Below are 25,089 nucleotides of genomic sequence, written 5' to 3'. Positions count from 1 at the left end.
TACTAAAGCTGGGCATGGTGGCGCACTCTTGTAATCCTAGCATTTGGGAGGTGGAAACTGGTGGATCACGGTTTGCAGACAGCCTCAGTTACTTAGTGAGGCTCTTGGCAACTTAGTGAGACCCTGTTTCAAAATAAAGAATGAAAAAATAGGGCAGGGTGTGTATCTTGAAGGTTGAATGCCCCTGGGTTCCATCTCCAGACCCGCAAAAGAAAAATAAACAACTAAAAACTAGGGCTGGGAGTGTAGCTCAGAGGTACAGTGCCTCTGGGTTCTATCCCTGGTAACACACACACACACACACACACACACACACACACACACACACACACGGGTTGGAGTGTAGCTTGGAGGTCGGATACTCCTGGGTTCAATCCTCAGTACCACACACAGACACAAAAAGGTATGGGAGTATAGCCCAGAGGTAGAAGGTCCCTGGGTCCCATCCCCAGTATCACCCAAAAAAAAAAAAAAAAAAAGGAAAAGAAAAAGAAATGGAACTTGTTACATAGGTCATATATGAATTATACCCCCTAAATCAGGCGGGGGTGTACCTCGGAGGTAGAATGGCCCTGGGTTCAATCCCTACTGCTACCAAAAAAAATCCCCTAAAGGGATTTATTATTAGATATAATTTGTAATTCTATAGCAAAATTATGAATATTTTCACTAGTAGTAGTAAATAAAGACTCTAAAGAGACAGTGGCTTGCAGGCCAAGATTTGCCTCAAAAGATTGCTGAAAATTTACCAAAAACAGTTGATATGTAAGGGGTTTTTAGATTTTGGAATTTCATATAAAAGATTGTATGGGGATGTATATGTTCTGCATTTTGAGTTTTCAAATTTTCATTTGCAGCCGGGCGTGGTGGCTCACGCTTGTAATCCCTGCGCTTGGGGGACTGAAACAGGAGGATTGCACGAGTTCGAAGCCAGCCTCAGCTACTCAGTGAGGCTTCCAGCAACTTAGTGAGACCCTGTTTCCAAATAAAATATAAAAAAGGTCTGGGAGTATAGCCCGGAGGAAGCCTCTGGGTTCCACCCTCAGTACCACCAAAAAAAAAAATTTTTTTTTTTCATTTGCAAATATATTACAACCCCATAAATTATAGCCCCATTAATTGTAAATTAATCATGAGTTTATATCTATCTATCTATCTATATATATATATATATATATAATTTATTTATTTATTTATTTTGTACTAGAGATAGAACCTAGCACCTTGCTTGCTGTGCCACTGAGCTTCATTCCCAGTCCTTCTGTTTTGTTGTGGTACTGGGGATTGAACCCAGGAGTATTCTACCTCTGAGCTATAACCCCATCTGTGTTTTTTATTTCTTATTTATTTATTTATTTATTTATGGAACTGGGGATTGGACCCAGGGAAACTGTACTTCTGAGTCACCCCCAGCCCTATTTTTTATTCTTTAATTTGAATCAGGGTCTCATTAAGTTGTGGAGGGGCTCACCAGTTGCTGAGGCTGGCCATGATCCTGCAATCCTCCTGTTTCAGCCTCCCGAGTACTGGAATTAAAAATGCATGCCACCATGCTTGACTCCTGTGTTTTCTTTTGAAACCAGGTCTTACTGAATTGCTGAGGCTAGTGCTAAACCTGCAATCCTCCTGTCTCAGCCTCCCAAGTACTGAGATGGCAGGCATGCACCACCATACCCAGCTCTCTAGTCATTATTTTTTATCTGTTTATTTATACATACTTGGGATGGAACACAGGGCATTTTGCTTTTTTGGTGGTACTGGGGGTGGAACCCAGAGGGTTTCTACCTCCCAGATCTATTTTATATTTTATTTGGAAACAGGGTTTCACTAAGTAACTGAGGCTGGCCTTGAACCTGAGTGATCCTCCTGTCTCAGCCTCCCAAGTGCGGGGATTACAAGCGTGCGCCACGACGGTCAGCGGCATTCTTTTAAGGTACAACCCTAGCCATATGTTATTTTTTATTTTGAAATAGGGTCTCGCTAAGTTGCTCAGGCTGGCTGTGAACCTGTGATCCTCTTGTCTCAGCCTCCCAACCTGGCTTTTTAAACTTTACTTCAAGATGGGCTGGCTTTGACGTTTTGATTTTTGGAATTGCCTCAGCATCCCAAGTAGCTGGGATTCTGGGAAGATACCACCACTCCTGGAGAGTTATATGGACATATTTCTGGAAAAAGTATCTGGGTTGAAATATCTTCTGGTGACTCAACTAACAATTTCTGGAATATTCTAAAGAGGAGGGAATACTCCCCAGCAATAAAAATGAAGAAACTACTTATGTTCATAACAACATGGTTGAATATCAGGGTCATTTTACTGAGTGAAAGGGAGTAGACTCAGAAACCTGTCTGCACCAGAATAAGAAGGAACGAAATGCTGATGCCAGCCACAACCTGGACAGCCTTGAAAGCATTCTGAAAGCAACCAGGCACAAGGACCACATGTCCTGCTTCTGTTTTTTTTTTGTTTTTGTTTTTGTTTTGTGGTACTAGGAATGGAGCCCAGAGGCATTCTACCTCTGAGCTATACCCCTATCCCTATTTTTATTTCTTTATTTTGAAACCAGTTCTCACTAAGTTTCAAAGGGCCTCACTAAGTAGCTGAGGCTGGCTTCGAACCTGTGCGATCCTCCCGTCTCAGACTCCCAAATGCATTACAAATGTGTGCCACTGGATTATCCAGAGTGGGCCTATCCACAGAGCTAGAGGCAGACTGTGGTTGCCAGGGCAGGAGAGAGTGGAGACAGCTTAATGGATGTGGGCTTTGCTTTTGAGATGCTAAAAAATGGAACCAGACAGCAGTGATGGCTATATGTTATTGTGAATCAACTTAAGGCTACTAAATTGCACTTTTTTTTTTTTTTTTTCAGTGCTGGGGTTGGAACCCAGGAGTATTGTACCTCTGAGCTACATCCCCAGTCCTATTTTTTAAGTCTTTTTAGTTTTGAAACAGGGTCTCACTGAGTTCCAAAGGGCCTCGCTGAGTAGCTGAGGCTGTTACTGAACTGTGATCCTCTGTTCTCAGCCTCCAGAATGCTGGGGTTATAAGCATGTACTGCCACACCTGGCTCTAAATCGCACTATTTATTTATTTATTTATTTATTTATTTATTTATTTATTTATTTATTTATTTATTTATTTTGGTGGTACTGGGGTTCCTGGAAGCCCTTCTACCTCCGGGCTACACTCCCAGACTTATTTTTTATACTTTTTATTTGGAAACAGAGTCTCTTAAGTCAGCGCAGCTGGCTTCAAACCTGCGTGATCCTCCTGCCTCTACCTCCCAAGCGCGGGGATTACAAGCCTGTGCCACCACACCTGGAGTATTTATTCATTTATTTGTTTATTTATTTATGGCACTGGGGATTTAACTCAGGGACAGTCAACATCTGAGCTATATCCCTAGTACTCTTTATTTTGAAAGGCTAGGCTTGAACCTGCAGTCCTCTTATTGAGTCTCCCAAGTACTGGGATTACAAGCATGTTTCACTGCACCTTGCTTGAATTGTACTTTTATCTTATTAAACTTATTTATCTTATTAAATTGTACCTCTGAGCTACATCCACAACACTATTTTACTTTTTATTTTGAAACAGGGTCTTCCTAAGTTGTGGAGGGACTCACTAAGTTGCTGAGGCTATTCTACCTCTAAGTTATACCCCTACCCCTTTTTATTTTGGGGTTTGAAACAGGGTCTTCCTAGGTTGCTGAAAGTCTTTTTGTGGTACTAGGGATGGAGCCAGAGGCATTCTACCTCTGAGCTACACCCCTATCTCTATTTTTATTCTTTATTTTGAAACCAGGTCTCATTAAATTTCAAAGGGCCTCACTAAGTAGCTGAAGCTGGCTTTGAACTGTGCGATCCTCCTGTCTCAGACTCTCAAATGGTGGCATTACAAGTGTAACCTGCTATGTTAGCTGGGCGTGGTGACGCACACTTGTAATCCCAGCACTTGGGAGGCTGAGACAGGAGGATCATGGGTCAGAGACAGCCCCAGCTACTTACGAGGCCCTTCGCAACTCAGTGACCCTGTTTCAAAATAAAGAACAAAAAAAAATAGGGCAAGGGGTGTAGCTCAGAGGTTGAATGCCCCGGGGTTCTGTCCCCAGACCCGCAAAAAAAAAAAAAAAAAAAAAAGTTAGGAGTCTCACCATGTTGTCCAGGCTGGCCTCAGACTCTTGTGTTCAAGCGATCCTCTTAACTCAGCCTCTGAAGTGCCTAGAAGGTAGGTTCCACTACGCCCAGCTTTCTTATGCTCTCATTCTTTCAAATTCTTTCTAACCTGTAGCCAGGCGTGGTAGGGAGCATGGTGGCGCATGCTTGTAATCCCAGTGCTTGGGAAGCTGAGACAGGAGGATCGCACAGGTTCGAAGCCAGCCTAGGCTACTTAGTGAGGCTCTCAGCAACTTAGTGAGACCCTGTTCCCAAATAATGTATAAATTAGGTCTGGGAGTGTAGCCCAGAGGTAGAAAAGCCCCTGGGTTTCACCCCCAGTACCACCAAAAAAAAAAAAAAATATATATATATATATATATATATATATATATGTGTGTGTGTGTGTGTGTATATATATATATATATATATATATATATATATATATATATGTGTATATATATATATATATATATATATATATATATATATATATATATATAAAACCTGGAAATCGTTTCCAATAAGAAGTTGAAAAACTGAAATAAAGCTGGTTTGGTAGCTCCCTTCCCTCCCCCTCCCCATCTGCTCCCTCCCCCTTCTCTCCCTCTTCTTCCCTTTCCTTTCCTCCTACCTCCTTGGTCCTGGGGATTAAACCCAGAAGCAACTTACCACTGCGCATCCCCAGCCCTTTAAAAAAACCCTTTTTTTAAAAAAAGCTGGGTCTGGTGGTGCACACCTGTAATCACAGTACTAGAGAGGCTGAGACAGTGTTATCTCACATTTAAAGCCAACTTTGGCAATTTAGCAAGGCTCTAGCAACCCAGCATGACTCTGTTTCCAAATAAGAAATATAGTCAGGCTGGGGTTATAGCTTGGAAGTAGAATGTCTCTGGGTTCAATCCCCGGTACCATACACACGGAGAAAATGTTTTGATTTCATTTATTTTGGTGCTAGGGATTGAACCCAGAGGCATTCTACCCCTGAGCCACACTCTTAAGCCCTCCTCCCCTTTTGCTCATTATTGTGGTACTGGAGATTGAACCCAGAGGCATTCTACCTTCCAGCTATACCCTAACCCTATTTTTTATTTTTCATTTTGAAACAAGGTCTCATTAAGTTGTGGAGGGCCTCAGCAGTAGCTGAGCTGGCTGTGAACCTGTGGTCCTCCTGTCTCAGTCTCCCAAGTACTGGTATTACAAGCATGCACCACCATGTCCCTAGCCCTTTTTAATTTTTGTTTGTTTATTGGTGCTGGGGATGGAACCCAAAGACCTTGTGTACCTCTGGCTACACTCCCAGACCTATTTTATTTTTTACTTGGGAACAGAGTCTACTAAGTTGCTGAGTCTGGCTTCGCACCTGCAGTCCTCCTGTCTCAGACTCCCAAGTACTGGGATTACAGGTGTGTGCCACTGATCCTGGTATTCTAGAACTTTTTGCGCAGTTTAAAAGTGACTCAAGAGCTGGGTGTGGTGGCAACATGTTTGTAATTCCAGTACTTGGGAGGCCGAGACAGGATTGCAGGTTCAAAGACAACTTTCACAATTTAGGGAGGCTGTCAGCAACTGGTTTTTTTTTTTTTTTTTTTTTTTTTTTTTGGTGGTACTAGGGGTGGAACCCAGAGGCTTTCTACCTCCAGGCTATACTCCCAGACCTTTTTTATATTTTATTTGGAAACAGGGTCTCACTAAGTTGCTGAGAGCCTCACTAAGTAGCTGAGGCTGGCTTCAAACCTGTGCGATCCTCCTGTCTCAGCCTCCCAAGCGCGGGGATTACAAGCGTGGGCCACCACAACTGGCTTAAGACCCTGTTTTTAAATAAGAAATAAAATTAGGCTTAGGGTGTAGCTCGGAGGTAGAAAGCCTCTGGGTTCAATCCTCAGTGCCCCTTTCTCCCCAAAAAGTGACTCAAGCCAAGTGTAGTGCTACACACCTTTAATCCCAGTACTTGGGAGGCTGAGACAGGAGGATCAAAGGTTTGTAGCCAGCTTCACCAAACTAGCTAGACCTTATTTTGAAACAGAAAAGGATAAAAAAGGACTGGGGATGTATCTCACAGATTGAATGCCCTTAGGTTCAGTCCCCAGTACTACCAAAAAAACAAAAAGCTGGACAAGGTGGCGCATGCTTGTAATCCCAGCATTTGGGAGGCCGAGACCGTAGGATCGTGGTTCGCAGACAGCCTCAGCTACTTAGGCCCTCCGCAACTCAGTGAGACCCTGTTTCAAAATTAAGAATAAAAAATAGGGCAGGGAGTGTAGCTTGGAGGTCAAATGCCCCTGGGTTCCATCCCCAGACCTGCAAAAAAAAAAAAAAGGCAAGTGGACCTTCTGTAAGTAGACAAAGTAATTCTTCCCTGTAATCTCAGCTATTTGGGAGACCCAGGCAAGGAGGACCAAAGTTCAAGGCCAGCCTTTAAAACTACTTAGGACCCTATCTCAAAATAAAATTTACAGAAGGGTTGGGGAAGGCCTACCACAACGAGGATTATAGGTCCAAAGCTAGTCCTGGCAACTTCTGAAGCCCTCTGCAATTTAGACTCTGTTTCACAGTAGAGATTAAAATAGGGCTGCGGGTGTAGCTTGGAGGTAGAATGCCTTTGGGTTGAATTCCCAGTACTGTAAAAAAAAAAAAAAAAGAAAGAAAGAAAAAAGAAACTGGGGGTATAGCTTGGTGTTAGCGAGTTCGTCTAGAATGTGCAAGGCCCTGGGTTTAATTCCTCGTCAAATGTGTGCACACGCACGTGTGTACAGAGCTAATGCGTACGTGAGAGCCCATGCCTTTCTACCTGATTTTGCTTCTGTTCTCCACAGCTGGGACAAGAGAGTAGTGTGGATGGTGCTTGCGTCCTCAGTTGATCTTCTTTTTTTTTTTTGTGGGTCTGGGGGTGGAACCCAGGGGCATTTGACCTCCGAGCTACACCCCCTGCCCTATTTTTTGTTCTTTATTTTGAAACCGGGTCTCACTGAGTTGCGGAGGGCCTCACTAAGTAGCTGAGGCTGTCCCCGAACCGCAATCCTCTGGTCTTAGCCTCCCAAATGCTGGGATTACAAGCGTGCGCCACCACGCCTGGCTTCTCAGTTGATCTTCTGTGCATGGAGTATAGAGTCCTTCCTTGATACCTGTGGAGGACTGAGTCCAGGACCCTCTCTAGGCAGCAGAGCTCTAGTGCCGTATTTCAAATAGCACAGTTCTTGCTTACAACCTATGGACGTCATACAGTACCCAGTACAATGTGAGTGCTGTGTCAGTAGTTTGTTATGGTTTACAGTTAGCCCTCCACCTGCTAAATGTGGATTAAAAAATATGTTTTTTGGGGGGTGGTACTGGGGATTGATCCTGGGGGCATTCTACCTCTGAGCTACACTCCCGGCCCTATTTTTTATTCTGTATTTTGAAACTGTCTGAGTTGTTGAAGGCCTTGCTAGGTAGCTGAGGCTGGCAGAGAACCTGTGAGTCTTCTATCTCAGCCTCCCAAGTACTGGGATTACAACTGTGCACCACCGCACCCAGCTAAAAAAATATATATATATATATATATATATATGTATATGTATATATATTTACAGTAATATACAATATAATTATATAATTAATATTAATCACATATAAATAATATGTCATATATATTTATAGTATATATATTTTCGGCGGTACTGGGGATGGAACCCAGGGGCATTCTACCTCTGAGCTATACCTCCAGCCCTATTATTTTTTTAATTCATTTTTCTTTTATTTCTTTTTTTTTTTTTTTTTGGCAGTACTGGGGATGGAACCCAGGGGTTCCCTACATCCCCAGCCCTATTTTTTATTCTTTATTTTGAAACAGGATCTCACTGAGTTGCAAAGGGCCTCACTAGTTAGCTGAGGCTGTCCGCAAACTGCGATCCTTCTGTCTCAGCCTCCCCAATCCAGGGATTACAAACATGTGCCACCGCGTCTGGCTCAAAAATATTTTTAAAAGAATATGTTTGCACTGCACATATCTGGATTGTTTTTCTTGTCATTATTCCCTAAACCACCTTTGGTTGGTTAAGTTTGTGGATGTACTGATGACTGAGTATACTTCCTCCGGAGATCTGAGGATGATTGTGGGTCTTCTCACTCTCATGGTTGTGTGACATGTAATTGCAGACAGAACTGCTCTTAATCTTATGTATACTAAACAGTGTGTAAGCTTGCTGTGATGTGTTTTTTTTTTCAAAAGGGGGCAAACTATTAAATTATGTTTCTCAATGTCTTTCAAAAATAGAAAGTAGTGGGGCTTGGTGGTGCATACCTGTGATCCTAGTATTTGGGAGGCTAAGACAGGAGGATTCCAGGTTCTGATCAGCTTCTGGAACTTACTAAGCCCTCAGCAATTTAGTGAGACCCTGTTTGCAGGTAAAATAAGGCTAGTATGGATATAGCTCAGAGGTAGAAGCCCCCTGGGTTCAATTCCTAGCACTGCAACAGTAAAAGAAAAAAGGAAAGCAACTTTTTTGGTTGCTGTTGTTTTGGGTAGTATAGGGGATGGAACCAGGGCCTCACTCAGGCAAAGCAAAGCAAATGGTCTACCACTGAACTATACCCTCAGCTCAGAAAGTAACTATGTGTGTTTGGTACTGGGGAATTTAACTACCTCTGAGTTAAGTCAGCCCTATTTTATTTGGAAATAGGTCTCACTAGTTATTGAGACTGTCCTTGAACCTGTGATCCTCCTGTCTCAGCTTCCCAAGTACTGAGATTACAAGGGTGTGCCACCATACCTGGCTCAAAGTAACTTTAATCATTTGAAATGCTACAAATTTACTTTAGTATTGTTTTATCACTTAGAGTTAGGAAGTTAGGATGGGTAGGAAGTACTGGTAGGAAGCAGTGTAATAGCTTTCTCCTTCTCAGCATTCCCATGGCAAATGGGCAGGTTCTGTTGTCCCAGGGAGGATGTTTCTTCTTGGGAAGTAAGCATATTCAGTGACTGACACTAGGTCTCTTGCAGTAGCACTGCGAGACTGGGAGCCTGAGACAGGAGGCTCCCAGTACTAGGACTACAGTCGTGCACTATCATACCCAGCTCTATTTTTTTTTTTTTTTTTTTTTGGTGGTACTGGGGTTCCTGGAAGCCCTTCTACCTCCGGGCTACACTCCCAGACCTACTTTTACATTTTTGTTTGGAAACAGGGTCTCCTAAGCCAGCGTGCGTGGCTGGCTTCGAACCTGCGCGATCCTCCTGTCTCTGCCTCCCAAGTGCGGGGATTACAAGCGTGCGCCACCACGCCTGGCAACCCAGCTCTATTTTTTATTTTATTTATTATTTATTTATTTTCGTGGTACTGGGGATGGAACCCAGGAGCTTTCTATCTCTGGGCTATACTCCCAGACCTATTTTATATTTTATTTGGAAACAGGGTCTCACTAAGTTGCTGAGAACCTCACTAAGTAGCTGAGGCTGGCTTTGAACCTACATGATCCTCCTGTCTCAGCTTCCCAAGTACTGAGATTACAAGCGTGCACCATCACGCCCGACTAGTCTTTTTAATATTTGAAATAGGGTCTCACTGAGTTGCAGAGGGACTCACTAAGTAGCTGAGGCTGTCTGCAAACCATGATCTCTGGTTTCCGCCTCCCAAATGCTGGGATTACAAGCATGAGCCACCATGCCTAGTCTCTATTTTTTATTTTGAAAGGGTCTAAGCCGGGCGTGGTGGCACAGGCTTGTAATCCCAGCAACTGGGAGGCAGAGACTGGAGGATCATGGTTCACGGACAGCCTCAGCTACTTAGTGAGTCCCTCTGCAACTCAGTGAGACCCTGTTTCAAAAACTAAAAAGATGAAGCCGGGCGTGGTGGCGCACGCTTGTAATCCCCGCACTTGGGAGGCAGAGACAGGAGGATCGCGCAGGTTCAAAGCAGGCCGCGCGCGTTGGCTTAGGAGAACCTGTTTCCAAATAAAAATGTAAAAATAGGTCTGGGAGTATAGCCTGGAGGTAGAAGGGCTTCCAGGAACCCCAGTACCACCAAAAATAAAAATAAAAAACTAAAAAGACTAGTCGGGCGTGGTTTAATCCCAGCATTACAGTGAGACCCTGTTTCAAAATAAAAGAATAAAAAATAGAGTTGGGGGTATAGCTCAGAGGTAGAATATCCCTGAGTTCCATCCCCAGTACTGCAAAAAAAAAAGAAAAGAAACAGTCTCTGGGTTTCTGAGAATCTCCCTGTTGCTGAGACTGTTTCATACCTGCGATCTTCCTGTCTCAGCCTCCCAAGTCCTGGGATTCCAGGCAGGCACCATCATGCCTGTCCTATTTTTCTTCCTTTTGGTGCTGTTCGTTGAACTCAGGGTCTTGCATGTGCTCCACCACTGAGCTCCACCCCAACCTGAGGGTCAAATTTTTCCTTCTGTCATTTCTACTGTTATACTTAACAAAACGATATTGTTAGAAAATTTATACTTTTTCTTTTTAGCTTCTGAATTCATACGGAATGTACTCATCTTTATCAGACAGTGAGTCTCTTTGACAGTGTCTGTCCGGATCTGGTGAGACAGGCCATTTCTTGGAAACCTCAGCTGAGAGCAGGCTGTAGTGTGGACGGCAGCTTGGAGAGGTCAGCTGGGACAGTGGTGCTGGTCCTGAGCTTGGCGCACTGTGGGGCAGGGAGAGTGGCCCCGGGCGGCTGGCAAGGCCACGCTGTGAGCACCTGCAGAAGTGAAGAGCGGCAGCCGCCCAGCGCGCGCGCCCCTGTGGTGTAGGAGCAGGGAGATGGCGGAAGCCTCCTTGCTCTAACCAGTTTTGACACCACTGGGGCTTCCAGGTCTGGCACTCTGTGTTAGCCTCAGTTCTTCAGCTGCCCTTACTGGGCCTGGGGTTAAAGCTTAGTGGTGGAGTGCTTCCTAGCATGTGCAAGGCCCTGGGTTCCATGCACCAAAAATAAGCAAAGAGATTGTCTCATACACCAGTTTCAGAATACCACCTCCTGAGGTTATCTGTATTTGTCTGCCTTGGCTACAAAGTGGGGGTTTCCATAATCTTTCTCTTCGATAATTTGCCAGAACAGACCAGAGAACTTGGGAAACACTTAAATGTACCAGTTTAAGATTAAGCTACATGGTACACAAGGTAAGGTTTGAGCGTCCTGAGTGTAAGTGTCTGTGTTCCATCAAGTCAGATGTGCCACCCTCTCAGTGGATGTGTGAACCAGTGTGGGTGCTCACCGAACCCTCCATGGGGAGGTTTTCTTTTTTTTTTTTTGTGGTAATTGGGGGTGAACCCAGCAGTACTGTTTTCGAGCTATACTCCAGTTCACTCTGCCCCCTTTGATTTTTTACTTTGAAACAGGGTTTCACTTTGAAACAGTGAGACTGGTTGGAATTAACAGTCCTGTCAAGTACTGGGATTATAGATGGGCGCCGCCTAACCATCTCTGTGTGGTCTTAACCTAATCGTGGTGTGCTTGACTAAGTCACTGGCCGCAGGTGACCAGCTCAAGACTGCTTAGTGACCACCCCTCATCCCAGGCTATCAAGCCGGCAGAGTAGGGGGGCTACCCAGACTCATAGAATTTAAAAAAAACAAACTCTTGTTAACCTTGTCACTCGGGAATTTCCGAGGGGTTTGACAGTTCTGTGCTAGGTACTGGGGCCGAGAACTCAATGCTTTTATGGTAACCACGGGTGAGTACCCCAAAGTTGGAGCTTGGTATGTAGTGCCTTTCGTTGGGCATAGGCCGTCTGCTGGACATGCGGGGTTGCTTTCTAATCCTTCTCTTCATATCAGCTGTGTGTACCTTACCCTGTGGTCTGGTGGCTGGTCAAGTGTCAAGTCTCAACAGAATGCCACTTGTCTAGTCCCATTCTGGATGCTGGTTCACCTAGAACATGTCGGTAGAATACGTAGCAGGGTAGTTGCCCTGAGCAACCACCTTCCAGTGCACATCACAGCCTTTGTAGACTCTTCCCGGTCCTCTTAGAAGTGTTTCCTTTTGCTTGTTTATCGGTCATATTTTTCTTAGTGAAAATGAAATAGCTTTGTGACCTCTGGGGGGAGGAGACACTTTACATGTGTACAGTGGAAATCTGTAAGAAGATTCGTAATACCTGTCAGCTGCAAAAATGCTAAAACTGGGACATTATTTGAGAAACAACACTTCATAATTGAAGCACAGTGATGCTTAAATACATTATTTCATTGTACCCTTGAAAACCCACAGCAGAGAAGTTACCATCATTGCTGCTTTGCTCGTGGCCCTGTGGTCCACGAGCTTGGCCCACGAGGTGCGCCTGAGCAGCGCCATGACGATTTAGTTGTTTGGGTACTGCCTCTTCCCTGGCAGGCCGCCACTGTTGATGCTGCTCTTTAGGCTGACCCTTTTTCCATGCTGATCCTGTTATTCCTGGCAGGCTGGAGAGTTTGGGGCTGGGGTGATAGACCTGCAAGGGCTCACCCCTCCCTTCTTCCTCTTTCTTGTTTTTTTTTTTGGGGGGTGATACTGGGGATTGAGTTTAGGGGTGTCATACCTCTGAGCTACACCCCTTGCCCTGTTTTTATTTTTTATTTTGAACCAGGATCTCACTAATTTGCTGAGGTACTTGCTAAATTGCTGAGCCTGGCCACAAACCTGAGATCCTCCTGTCTCCGGCTCCCACATACTGGGATTACAAGTGTGCGCACCACACTGGGCTCTTCCCATCCCTTATGGTTGTTCTGAAGTGAGGGAGGGTGTCTGTGTGTCTGTCTCTGTGTCAAAAAATTGAATGAGATTACATACTTTATTTTTTGTGGTACTGGGGTTTGAGTTTTTTTTATTTGTGTGTGTGTGTGTGTGTGTGTGTGTGTGTGTGTGGTACTGGGGATGGAAACCAGGGACTTTGTACCTCCGAGCTACACTCCCATACCTATTTTATATTTTATTTAGAAACAGGATCTCACTAAGTTGCTGAGAGCCACACTAAGTAGCTGAGGCTGGCTTCGAACTTGCACGATCTTCTTTCTCAACCTCCCAAGTACTGGGATTACAAGCATGCGCCACCATGCCCTGCTGGTACTGGGGTTTGAACCCAGAGGCATTCTACCTCCAAACTATACCCCCAGCTCAGTTTTATTTCTTACTTGGAAACAAGGTCTCATTAGGTTCCTGAGAGCCTCTAAGTTGATGCTGGCTTCAAACCTGTGATCCTCCTGTTTCAGCCTCCCAAGTACTAGGGCACCTGGCTATTACTGATTCTTTAAAAAATTTCTACTCTCATTCCTCTCCTCTTTTTGTGGTGCTGGAGATCAAGCATGGGGCGTTGTACATTATGGGCAGGCAGTTTACCACTGAGTCCAGCCCCAGCCCTCAGGTCCCCCTTTTGACTTGAGGTGAGTATTGTCATGACTCTTATCAGATTAAACTCTGAGAGCGAGGACACTGCCTTTCTTTGTGTCAGTATAGTAGTGTTGTTGCCCTTGGAATTGAAGTAGATTGGCTAGGTGAGAGTTGCCTACAAACATTATCCTTTGACTAGAGACCTGGCATGAGGATGAAGGGACCCTGGGATTAATCTGGACCTTGAAAAAAATACCTCTTTTACCTTAATAACCAGTTGGGAGGGAGGCATGGTGACTCATGCCTGTCATGTACTTGGGAGGCTGAGATGGAAGAATTGCTGGTTTGAAAACAGCCTTATCAGTGTAGCAAGACTGTGTACCAATTGAAAAAATGAAAAGGACTAGAGCGATAGCACAGAAGTGAAGTCCTCCTGGGTTCCATTCCATAACCAAATCATTAGGTAAATACCGATAGAGGACTAAATAAAATAAAATTATATGCGTTTTTCAAAAACTTACGCAATCAGTACATATATTCCTTGTTTGATGCATTTTACATTGAATCTGAAGTCCTTCGGTGCGTAGTTGGGGAGAGAATTTAAATGCGTGTAAGATGTCGAGCGAGGGATTGCACGTGGATCCACCCTTTTTCCAGATGTCAATTTGATATGTACATTAGACATTTTTCTCTTTTTCATAAGGCCGGCTCCCAGGTGTATATTTACTAAGCAGTGCAAAGTATCTGTTGGAAATTAAGGACAGGCCTCCTTTCTTGTAATGTTCCCATAGGTAGGAATTCAGAGGCGTGAATCAATTCTGTTTAGTTTTTCCCTAAAATCTCTTAACTTGACAGTATTTTATTTTTCTTCTAAAAAGCGGTATTACCTGTGAAATGATATTAGTAAAACAAGATCTATAGATCTAAGTCCACTTTGACTCCTATTAATAATTATGTACTTGCCGGGCGTGGTGGGCACGCTTATAATCCCTGCGCTTGGGAGGCGGAGACAGGAGGATCGCGCAGGTTCGAAGCCAGCCGCGCACACTGGCTTAGGAGACCCTGTTTCCAAATAAAAATATAAAAATAGGTCTGGGAGTGTAGCCCGGGGGTAGAAGGGCTTTCAGGAACCCCAGTACCACCCCAAAAAAAAAGAGTACTTTTTATAGTCATGTTTTTTTCCCCCACAGAAATAGTATTCCTTGTTTTTGTTTTTGTTTTTGTTTTTTTGGTGGTACTGGGGTTCCTGAAAGCCCTTCTACCTCTGGGATACACTCCCACGGGCTACACTCCCAGACCTATTTTTTTACTTTTTATGTGGAAACAGGGTCTCTTAAGCCAGCGCGATCCTCCTGTCTCCGCCTCCCAAGCGCGGGGATTACAAGCCTGCGCCACCACGCCCGGCTTGTTTGTTTGTTTGTTTGTTTGTTTGTTTGTGGTACTGGAAGTATATATAGGCTCTGTTGCCATGCCTAGCTCTGCTACTTATGTAGAGAAAAAAAGTTTTGGTTTTTTTTTTTCCTCCCTCAATGGTATCTCGAATAAAAAACCCCGTCCCCACCTGCCTATGTCTTAACGTTCTAGTCCTCCGTTTACATTTTATAGTTGACTTGTATATGCTGGCCTTTTCAAAGTCAACCACAAGTCTCTTAGTAGGAGATTCAGCTGAACTATCTCATGTTGAGTTTTTCTAGGTGTGTGTGTGTTTTACTGGGGATTGAACCCAGGGGTATTCTACCTCTGAGCTATACCCCGCCCTATTTTATTTTTAACTTTGAAATAGGGCCTTGGTAGGTTGTTGAGAGTCTTGCTAAGTTGTTGAGGCTGTCCTCGAACCTCTGATCTCCCTGTTTCACCCTCTCAAGTGCTGGCATTACAGATGTGTACCACCATGCCCAGCTTTTCTAGATCATTTTAAAGGTAGGGCTGCTCATCATCTTTACCTAAACAAATATTTCTTATAATCATTATGAAAGCTGGGCCTTACAGGTCAGCACCACTTAATCAGCTTTTCTGAGATAGACGGGAAGAGTGAGTTCTAAGATTGGTGTTATTCATCAGGTCTTTCTTTTCTGTACATTGTTTCTCCTTTAACTACCTGACTAGCTTTTGTCACAGATACATTTTTGGGGAACAGACTACCAAACGGCTAAAGAAAATGGAGAAGATAATGAAATTTTAATGTTACTACTTTAAATCCCCCACTCATCCTTCTGAACTGTCTAAAAAGTATAAGGAACATACCTATTTCTATGGAACTTGTACATTAAGGTCAGAAAATGAATCAGGTATGCTTTTTATAGTCATAAGTAAGCACAAAGATCTGTCAGCCAATCAGTCTTCTCTCAGCAAGTTAAAGTTAAAGGTAATAAAATAGACACTTGTTTGTGTATTTATTTTGTGGTAGTGAGGATGAAACCCAGGGGCATTCTACCTCCAAGCTACACCCCAGCCCTATTTTTTATTCTTTATTTGAAACAGGGTCTCACTGAATTGCAGAGGGCTTCACTAAGGAGCCGAGGCTGGCTGCGAACCCAGATCCTCCCGTCTCGGCCTCCCAAGTGCGGGGATGCCAAGTGGGCCACCACGCCGGCTTAAATAGACCTTTTGATACTCTCTTCTTTTTTTTTTTTTTGGTGGTACTGGGGTTCCTGGAAGCCCTTCTACTCTGGGCTACACTCCCAGACCTATTTTATTTTTGGAAACAGGGTCTCCTAAGCCAGCACGGCTGGCTTCGAACCTGCGCGATCCTCCTGTCTCCGCCTCCTAAGCGCGGGGATGACAAGCGTGCCCACCACGCCCGGCTTGATACTCTTTTTGGGTAAATCTGTCTATGCGACTGTTCATGCCAAGTTCACCATTTGATCATTTCAAGTGGTTTCTCACATCTTTTTTTTTGAGGTACTGAGAATGGAACCCAGGGGTATTCTACCTCTGAGCTGCACCCCCAGCCCTATTTTTTATTCTTTATTTGGAAACAGGGTCTCACTGAGTTGCAGAGGGCCTCACTAAGGAGCTGAGGCTGTCCGTGAACTGCGATCCTCCGGTCTCAGCCTCCCGAACGCTGGAACTACAAGCGTGCCCACCGCGCCCGGCTCATTTCTTGCAGTTTTAAATATAAGATTCATTGGTCATTTTCAGAATGTAACATCTCTAGATGAAATACATTCTGTGCCTACTAGAACATTTTCTGTGAATTAAAAAATTACATTTGGGCTGAGCATGCTGGTATACACTTGTAATCCCAGTACTTGGGAGCCTGAGATAGGGTTGCAAGTTCACAGTCAGCCTCAGCAATTAATGAGGTCCTCAGCAACTTAGTGAGACCCTGCTTTAAAAAAGAAAAGCCGGGTCTGGTGAGGCACACTTGTAATCCCAGTACTTGGGGGCTGAGGCAGGAGGAGCCAGGTTCTCGGCTAGCCTCAGCTGCTTGATGAGGCCCTCCAACACGTAATGAGCTCTGTTTCAAAATAAAGAATAAAAAGTTGGGCTGGGCTATATCTCGGAGATAGAATGCCCCTGGCTTCCATCCCTAGCACCTAAATAAATATAAGTCAGTAAGTAAATAAAAATAAAATTGGCTGGGCTTGGCTCAGAGGTAGAATCCCTGGGTTCATTCCCCAGCACCCCTCCTCACACACACAGATACTACGTTTGGGAGGTAAGCACAGCAAGTCCCCGACTGTCCTACTATAGCGAATAGAGCAGAACAAGCCTCGGGTCACTTTGGTGAGCAGCTGGCTTGCATTACTGCGGTTCAGATTTTGTATATTCCTCTGCGCTTGCTCGCGCGCTGTCTCCCCACCCCTAGCCCTGTCTTCCCTCTTGTGGAATGATGGTGGGAGGTGGGGATGGCAGGCATCTGTGGTTTCAGCCGGTTTGTTTCCAAGTTTAAGTGTGAGCATTTACTGTGCCGGCTGTGATTCTGTTATTTAAAGTGATGTATTTTTCGTACATTGTGGCCCTTAAATGCAAGCCAACCTCTTCATCTGGTGTCAGCCAAAGGAAAAGTGATCCTTGCGACGCTGGAAGAAAAACTGGCAATGTTGGACTTTCCTATATTGAAAGATGGTATGTTGTTCTTCACCTTGGGACGCCCAGTATGATTGGACGGCGCGTGGTGTTCATCTCACATGCTGGTTTTTGTCTGACTTCCCAGTTAGACATAATTACATTGTATATAACTCTAGTCCCTTTTTAAGTATACCTTTACATAATTATACGAAAGGATATATTCATTTGTACAGCTTTAAAAACATTAAATGTCTTTCCATGTTGCTATGGAAGTTTTTATAATCATCATTTGCTTCCGTCTCTTCCGAACAATATTTGGTGAGCTAATAGAGTCATTTCTAGAGAGTGAAGAGTGAATACTTTCTTTTATTTATTTATTTATTTTTTGGTGTTTTGTTTTGTCTTATTGGTGGGACTGGTGGTCTGGGGGTAGAACCCAGGGGCTTTTCTATCTCCAGGCCATACTCCCGGGCCTATTTTATATTTTATTTGGAAACAGGGTCTCACTAAGTTGCTGAGAGCCTCAGTCAGTAGCTGAGGCTGGCTTCGAACCTGTGCGATCCTCCTGTCTCAGCCTCCCAAGCGCTGGGATTACAAGCGTGCCCACCACGCCCGGCCTGGGAGTGAATACTTTCGAATCTGGACTGACTAGGTTTAAAGCTCAGTATTGTTACTTACAAATAAGATGACTTTGAGCAAATTATCCTTCTTTTGCTGGCTTCCCATGGGTAAAATGAGATTAATAATATTTACCTTGTGAGGTTGTCTTGTGAGGATTAGGTCAGTATATATAAAGTGCTTTGAGATAAGAGGCTTGTTCTAACAAGTTCTGTGTAAATATTATTTACTAGTATTGTCTATTTTGGCAATTTCTGAATGTCTTTATGGTAGAACTAGGAATCGTAAACATACAGAATGCCTAGGATCAAGATTCGCTTTTTAAAAAGTTTCAGGCAATATTAAATTAAATTAATATTAAACCTTAAATTTCTGTTCTTGTTTGATAGCTAAAATTTCAGGAAGAATTGGAGTTTAGGGCTTGTGAATGTAATCATATTAGCAGTTGATGTGTACAGGTGCTATTTGATATTGCCTCTTACAGACTGTGTATGTTTGTTCCCAGTGACTGGAGTATCAGAGTCTGTTCTTTAGCAAAGAATGAATGTTGTCATGAATTTCCTCTTCATCTGTGGATTCTGTGTGTTCCTCGGGGCCACATGAGTCGCTTCTCTAGACGTAGAAAGGAAACGTGGGCATCCGTGTTTTTCATTTTTGTTGGTAAGGAGAGGGTTGCTTTTATGCCCCGAGGCGCTCCTTCGAAGCAGTGGTAGAGGTGACCACGCGTTCAGGTTGTCCGGTGGCTGGCCCTTCTGATTAGGGCAGGCTTCGGAGTGCAATAGGTAACAAGTATTTTAGTGTATTTTCTTCCTCTACAGTGTTACCAAAGAACATTCAGAGCCCTTCACAAATTTTGTAGACTGTTTTCTGTGTCAGGCTTTCACTTAGTTTGGTCAGGAATCTAGTAACAACAGTTTCTATTGCTAATGGGATAGATGCAAACAGGTACATTGTTTCTCTAAAGTATTTTTATTTCTTCAAAGAGTTACTAATCAGTGGAAAATGATTTTATGGTAAGTTTAAAGAAGACTGGAATTAGTTTTACTCTGTTCCTCAAAGCTGAGAAATAGAAAAATCTCAACCTAAGATGGTGCTGTTTCCATTTATTTTTCCTGGTCATTCCTAAAACTTAAAAGGTTCATATTGAGCTATACACCAGCGGGTTTTTTTTGTTTGTTTGTTTGTTTGTTTTGTTTTGTTTTGTTTTGGTGTGTGTGTGACACTAGGGGATTGAACTCAGGCATTCTGCCTCTGAGCTACACCCCTGGCCCTACTTTTTATTTTATTTTTTGAAACAGTTCTCACTAGGTTAATGAGAACCACACTACTTGCCAATACTATCCTTGAATTTGTGATCCTCCTGTCTCAGCCTCCCAAGTACTGGAATTACAGGTGTGCACCACCAGGCCCAGCTTTTATATTTTATTTTGAAACAGGGTCTTGCTGTGTTTCTGATGGTCTCGCTAAGTTGCTGAGGATGTCTCTGAACCTGCGATCCTCCTATGTCAGCCTCCTAAGTACTGGGATCAGAGTGTGCACCCCACACCTGACTCCAGATTATACTTTCTGCTGCGCTTGGTGTCTGATCTCTGGTCCCTTGGTGGTTAATATTGGGCTCCTGTTGCTATACTTTGTGCTTACCATCACCATAGGTTGTATGTTTTCTTTTCCCGAGTTGTGTTTCTCACGTGAACACGTGGCATCCTAGAAACGAGCTTTATTCTGTGAGGCAGTGAGGGTGCGTGGGAGCCGCTCATGGAGCAGTGCAGTGGCAAGTGCGTTGCTCCGGTCATCCGGTGGCTGTCGGGGAAGTCAGAGGACGAGCGAGAAGGGGGTTCAGACCTGTAAATCCCATGCCGGCCTAACCTCATGGGTCCTGAGAGCCCCGGGCCCTGCTGCCCGTGGCGGTGCCCAGGGCAAGGCGGCGCGCGCTGGGCCCCTCGTAACTCGTGGTACGTGCACTTCTTGAATGTGTGTCGACTGCTAACAACTGCTGCCTTTCCCCAGCCGGCTCTCTGGCAGTCGTTGTGCATACGCAGTTTTGGACCTTGCTGTTCATATTTATGCTTTTATACCTCTTTCCTTTGGTAAAGACTTTAGCTTGTTTGAAATAGGAAACAAAGAGGAGACCTGACACGGTCTCTCCCCTGCCTACCAGAAGCCTCCTGTGGTGTCCAGACAGAATGGTTTCCTCAGTCTGTTAGCATTTTCCTTTGAACATGTTTTCTGCTTGAAAAGTGATATTTAGCATAGCCTTGGGATAATTGCTTCTTCTCTGGATACTTTTTTTTTTCAGATACTTTCCTGCTCTTGTTGACTATGTTTTTCCAGAAGATTCAGCCTGTGGTTAACTGTTTGGGTCCCCACATGAATTTCCTGTGGGATTACCCAGTTCTGGGCCCACCCTCGCCAGATCAACAGTGCTAAAGAGGGCAGAGATCTTCTGGGTTAATAGGAAAAGCCATTTTAGGATGAATCTCAAAGTTCAGAAACATCCAGACCTTGCTTCAGTACTTTTTTCTGTTTGGGGTAGCAACTTTGCCCAGTGTAGGGGAGGGAGGGCTCACGGGGAGGGCTTGTTTAAGGGGTTCAGAAGCGGGGAATTTAAGTGTGTCTTTTGTGTTTGCAAGGCACTAACACCACTCCCGTCTGTATTTAAATGCTGTCCCCAGGTTACGACTATGGCTATGTCTGCGTGGAGTTTTCACTCTTGGAAGATGCCATCGGATGCATGGAGGCCAACCAGGTTGCTTTATACTTCGGTCAATGATGCTGAAAGGATTTTAAAATGTGGAGGGAGGGTTTCAAATGATTTCACTTTGGAAAGGTACAAGAAACCAAGTATCTTTGGAGCATCCTACGTTCCTGCCAAAAAGCAGTTGTGAGGAGAAACTCTTTTTAAAAGCTGAGGTTTCTGTAGAAGTTCATGGACACAGAGTGTATTTTATAAACTAGAGTCCAGTTGGAGTTGGACTGATTCCAAAGAGTGGCTGTGGAAATGAAAGGTCTGGAGTGCTTCCTCTGGGATGTGCCTGGGATGGGATCTGCATGGCACGGACTACTAGGATTACTAGTTCGGTGATCACACTGAGATGCCGGTGGAGTGCACCGTGGGGCTCCACTTGCACGGCTGCCTTTGAAGGGGTGGTCGGGGAGGAGCACCTGCTGCCGCTGCGCCTGGCGCTGTCTTCCCGCTGCAGTGGCGTGCTCCAGCCCTTGGCTGCGTGTCAGCTGGCGAATCTGAGCCCCTACCTACCTTTTCTTTGATCTACATGAGTCATTCAGCTTGCCACCTAGAGTTGTGATCTATCGTTAGTTGAACCATGCCGACAGTTTTGGGAGCAGTTGCTAAGTAGATGAAATCCATTTTGTCGAGCTGTTTTCTTGGAGAAAGTAGTTTTCTTCATGGTGCTTTAGTTTCTTTATCTGTGAAGTGAAAATAAAAAATGTAGGAATATAGTTTGATTTCCATGTACCCACTGCCTATACTGAACGGTGTGAATGTAGACAGCCCGGCCTCTTTAAATAAGGCTCTGCCAGTATTCTGATTTCTCTTCAAATCATATAAATCTTTGGCTTTTTAAAAAAAGACTCAGAGCTGGGTGTGGTGGCACCCACTTGTAATCTCAATATTTGGGAGGCTGAGACTGGAGGATTGCAGGTTTACGGACAGCCTCAGCTACGTAGGCCCTCCACAACTTAGACCCCGTTTAAAATAAAGAATAAAAATTAGGGCTGGGGATATAGATTGGAGGTTGAATGGCCCTGGGTTCAATCCCCAGCACCATAAAAAATAAAAATAAATAAGTAAATATTAAAACCAGGCATGGTGGCACACACTTGTAATCCCAGCATCTGGGTGGCTGAGACAGGAGGATCGTGGTTCCTCAGAGGTAGAATGCCCCAGGGTTCTATCCCCAGCACTGCAAAATAAATAAATAAATAAACAAACAAATAAAGAAAGAAAGAAAGAAAGAAAGAAAGAAAGAAAGAAAGAAAGACTCAGTGGGCATGGTGACACTTGCCTCTCATCTGAGTACTTGGAAAGCTGAGACAGGAGGATCTCAGGTTCAAGGACAGCCTTAACAAGTAGTGAGGCTCTCATCAACCTAGCAAGATCCTGTTTCCAAATTTAAAAAAATAAAATCAGGCTAGGAGTATAACTTGGAGGTAGAATGCCTTTGGGTTCAATTCCCAGTGTAACACACACACCTGAAAAATAAAAGAAGACTCTGCCAGGAAAGTGTAGCTATAACATGAAATTCCTTTTTTTTTTTTTTTTTTTGGTGGTACTGGGGTTCCTGGAAACCCTTCTACCTCCAGGCTCCACTCCAGACAACTATTTTTTATATTTTTATTTGGAAACAGGATCTCTTAAGCCAGCAAGGCTGGCTTCGAACCTGCGCGATCCTCCTGCCTCCACCTCCCAAGCGTGGGGATGACAAGTGTGTGCCACCATGCCCAGCCCATGGAATCTCTTTCTCTTTGTGATCTAACCCCTTTCATCAGCTTTCCTCCTCTCTGCCTGGTGCATGATATTTTCTATTTTGTTCTTTGGCCGTGTTCTCCCCTTATGACATGTTCTAAATACTTTGGGAATGAGCAAACTTTTTGATGTGTTCTTACCCCCTTTTTGTTTTTAGCAGCACAACCCTCTTCAGATCCTCAGAGAGTGACTGGATTGGGACTATACCCCTCGACTTAATAACAGGGTTCTTATTAACTGTTCTGTGCCCATCGCTGAATCTATTCCTTAGCAGATACGAATTTTTTTCCCCCAGTACTGGGGATGGAATCCATGGGCATTCTACGTCCGAGCTACACCCCCAGCCCTACTTTTTATTCTTTTTGTGTGTGTGTGTGTTTGTGTGGGTTTGGGGATGGAATCCCCCAGGGGCATTCGACCTCCGAGCTACACCTACCTGCCCTATTTTTTATTCTTTATTTTATTTTATTTTGCGGGTCTGGGGATGGAACCCAGAGGCATTCAACCTCTGAGCTACACCCCCAGCCCATTTTTTTTTTTCTTTATTTTGAAACAGGGTCTCATTGAGTTGCAGCGAGCTTCACTTAGTACCTGAGGCTGTCTGTGAACCACGATCCTTCTGTCTCAGCTCCCTCAAATGCTGGGATTACAAGCATGCTCCACCATGCCTGGCTTTTATTCTTTATTTTAGTTATTTATTTTTTTCGTGTGTGTGTGTGGTACTGGTGGTGGAACCCAGAGGATTTCTACCTCTGGGCTATACTCCCAGACCTATTTTATATTTTATTTGGAAACAGGGTCTCACTAAGTTGCTGAGAGCCTCACTAAGTACCTGAGGCTGGCTTCGAACCTGTACGAGCCTCCTGTCTCCGCCTCCCAAGCGTGGGGATTACAAGCGTGCGCCATCACACCCGGCTTTTATTCTTTATTTTGAAATAGGGTCTCACTGGTTTGCAAAGGGCCTCACTAAGTAGCTGAGGCTGTCCACAAACCGCTATCCTCCTGTCTCAGCCCCCCAAATGCTGGGATTACAAGCGTGCACCACCACGCCTGGCCTAGCAGATACTAATTTCTATCAGAGATTGTGGAATTGCCAATTTTAGGGAGAAGAATGAAGGTTTCAATTCATATGCTTATGGTTAAGTCTTTTCTGATAATCTATCCAAATTTCAGAATTTTTTTAAATTTCATGAACAACCTTGTTCTTATCCGTTCTTTCCCGCTGTACTATTTTTATTTTTCTGGGCATGGTGGTGCATGCTTGTAATCTCCACACTTGGGAGCCGGAGACAGGAGCATCGTGCAGGTTCAAAGCCAGCCTCGCTGGTTTAAGAGACCCTGTTTCCAAAAAAAAAAAAAAAAAATGGTGTCTGGGAGTGTAGCCTGGAGGTAGAAGGGTTTCCAGGAACCTCAGTGACACACACACACACACACACCAAAAAAAAAAATTAAATTTTTATTGGTGCATTGTGGTCATACATCTTAATGGAGTACAAGATGGTAGAGGCATCCATGCACATATCACTCATTAGCCCTTTCCCCATTCCTGCCCTGTACTAAACTTAAATTCTAGGAGTTGCCTAGAATTTAAGGAGTGGTGGCACACTCTTGTGATCCCAATATTTGGGAGACCGAGATAGGAGTATCTCAAGTTTGTGGACAGCCTTAGTGAGGCCCTGTTTCAAAATAAAGAATTAAAAAAAAATGAGCCTGGGAATGTAGCTCAGAGGTAGAATGACCCTGGGTTCAACCCCAGTACCAGAAAATAAAAGAATAAATTTTGGGAGTTGTGGAAATATAAATAGAACTATGGCATATAGCCTCCCAATACTAGGATTGCAGGTTGCAGCCACCCTGGGCAACTTAGCAAGGCCCTCCAAAACTTAGCAAAGAAAAAATAAAGTAAATAAAGAGCTTCTTATTTCCAAAGAAAAGATTAAGTAGGGCTTGGAGCTCCAAGGTAGAGTGCTACTGGGTTCACTCCCCATTTTAACACACACACACACACACACACACACACACACACACACTCCTTCCCTCCCTCTCCCTCTCCCCCTCCCTCTCCCTCTCTCTCTCTCTGAACTGCCCCTTCTCTCTATCCCAACAAAAAATCATGTCTGAAGTATCCAGCCCTGTAAAGAGTAATATCACCCAGGCATGGTGGTACACACCTATAATGCTAGTACTTGGGAGTCTGAGACAGGAGGATCACAGGTTTAATGTCAACCTCAACAATTTAGGCCCCCAGCAACCTAGCTTTGTTCAGAATACAAAGGGGGGGTAGCTTGTGGCTCAGAGGTAGAACACCCCTGGGTTCAATCCCCATCACGCATGCGTGCGCATGCACGCACGCACACACACGCACACATGCACACACAGTAGTGTAATGTAAAGCAGGGCAGCCTTCTTTTAATTCAATTTAATTTTTTTGGTACGGGGGATAGAACCCAGGGGCATTCTACTTTTAAGCTGCACCCCCAGCCTCATTTTGTTTTAATTTTGAAAACAGGGTCTCATTGGGTCGATGAGTCTCA

General features: G+C 44.2%; 1 protein-coding gene across 2 annotated transcripts in view; it reads left to right on the top strand.

Moving 5' to 3' along the window:
* The window catches only part of RBM6 (RNA binding motif protein 6), a gene marked incomplete at both ends in the record, with an annotated part of 108,135 nt that overhangs the window by 21,330 nt on the left and 61,716 nt on the right, over positions 1-25,089 (top strand). For both annotated transcript variants that reach the window (XM_080695856.1, XM_080695855.1), the window contains one exon: positions 20,742-20,815. In XM_080695856.1, coding sequence (XP_080551982.1) covers positions 20,742-20,815 — 74 coding nt within the window. The remainder of the gene's footprint in view (positions 1-20,741; positions 20,816-25,089) is intronic.

Source organism: Muscardinus avellanarius (assembly GCF_963383645.1).
Source record: "Muscardinus avellanarius genome assembly, chromosome: 5".
Lineage (NCBI taxonomy): Eukaryota > Metazoa > Chordata > Mammalia > Rodentia > Gliridae > Muscardinus > Muscardinus avellanarius.
The sequence above is the reverse complement of the archived record's forward strand: the minus strand, read 5'-3'. Positions and strand labels throughout refer to the sequence as shown.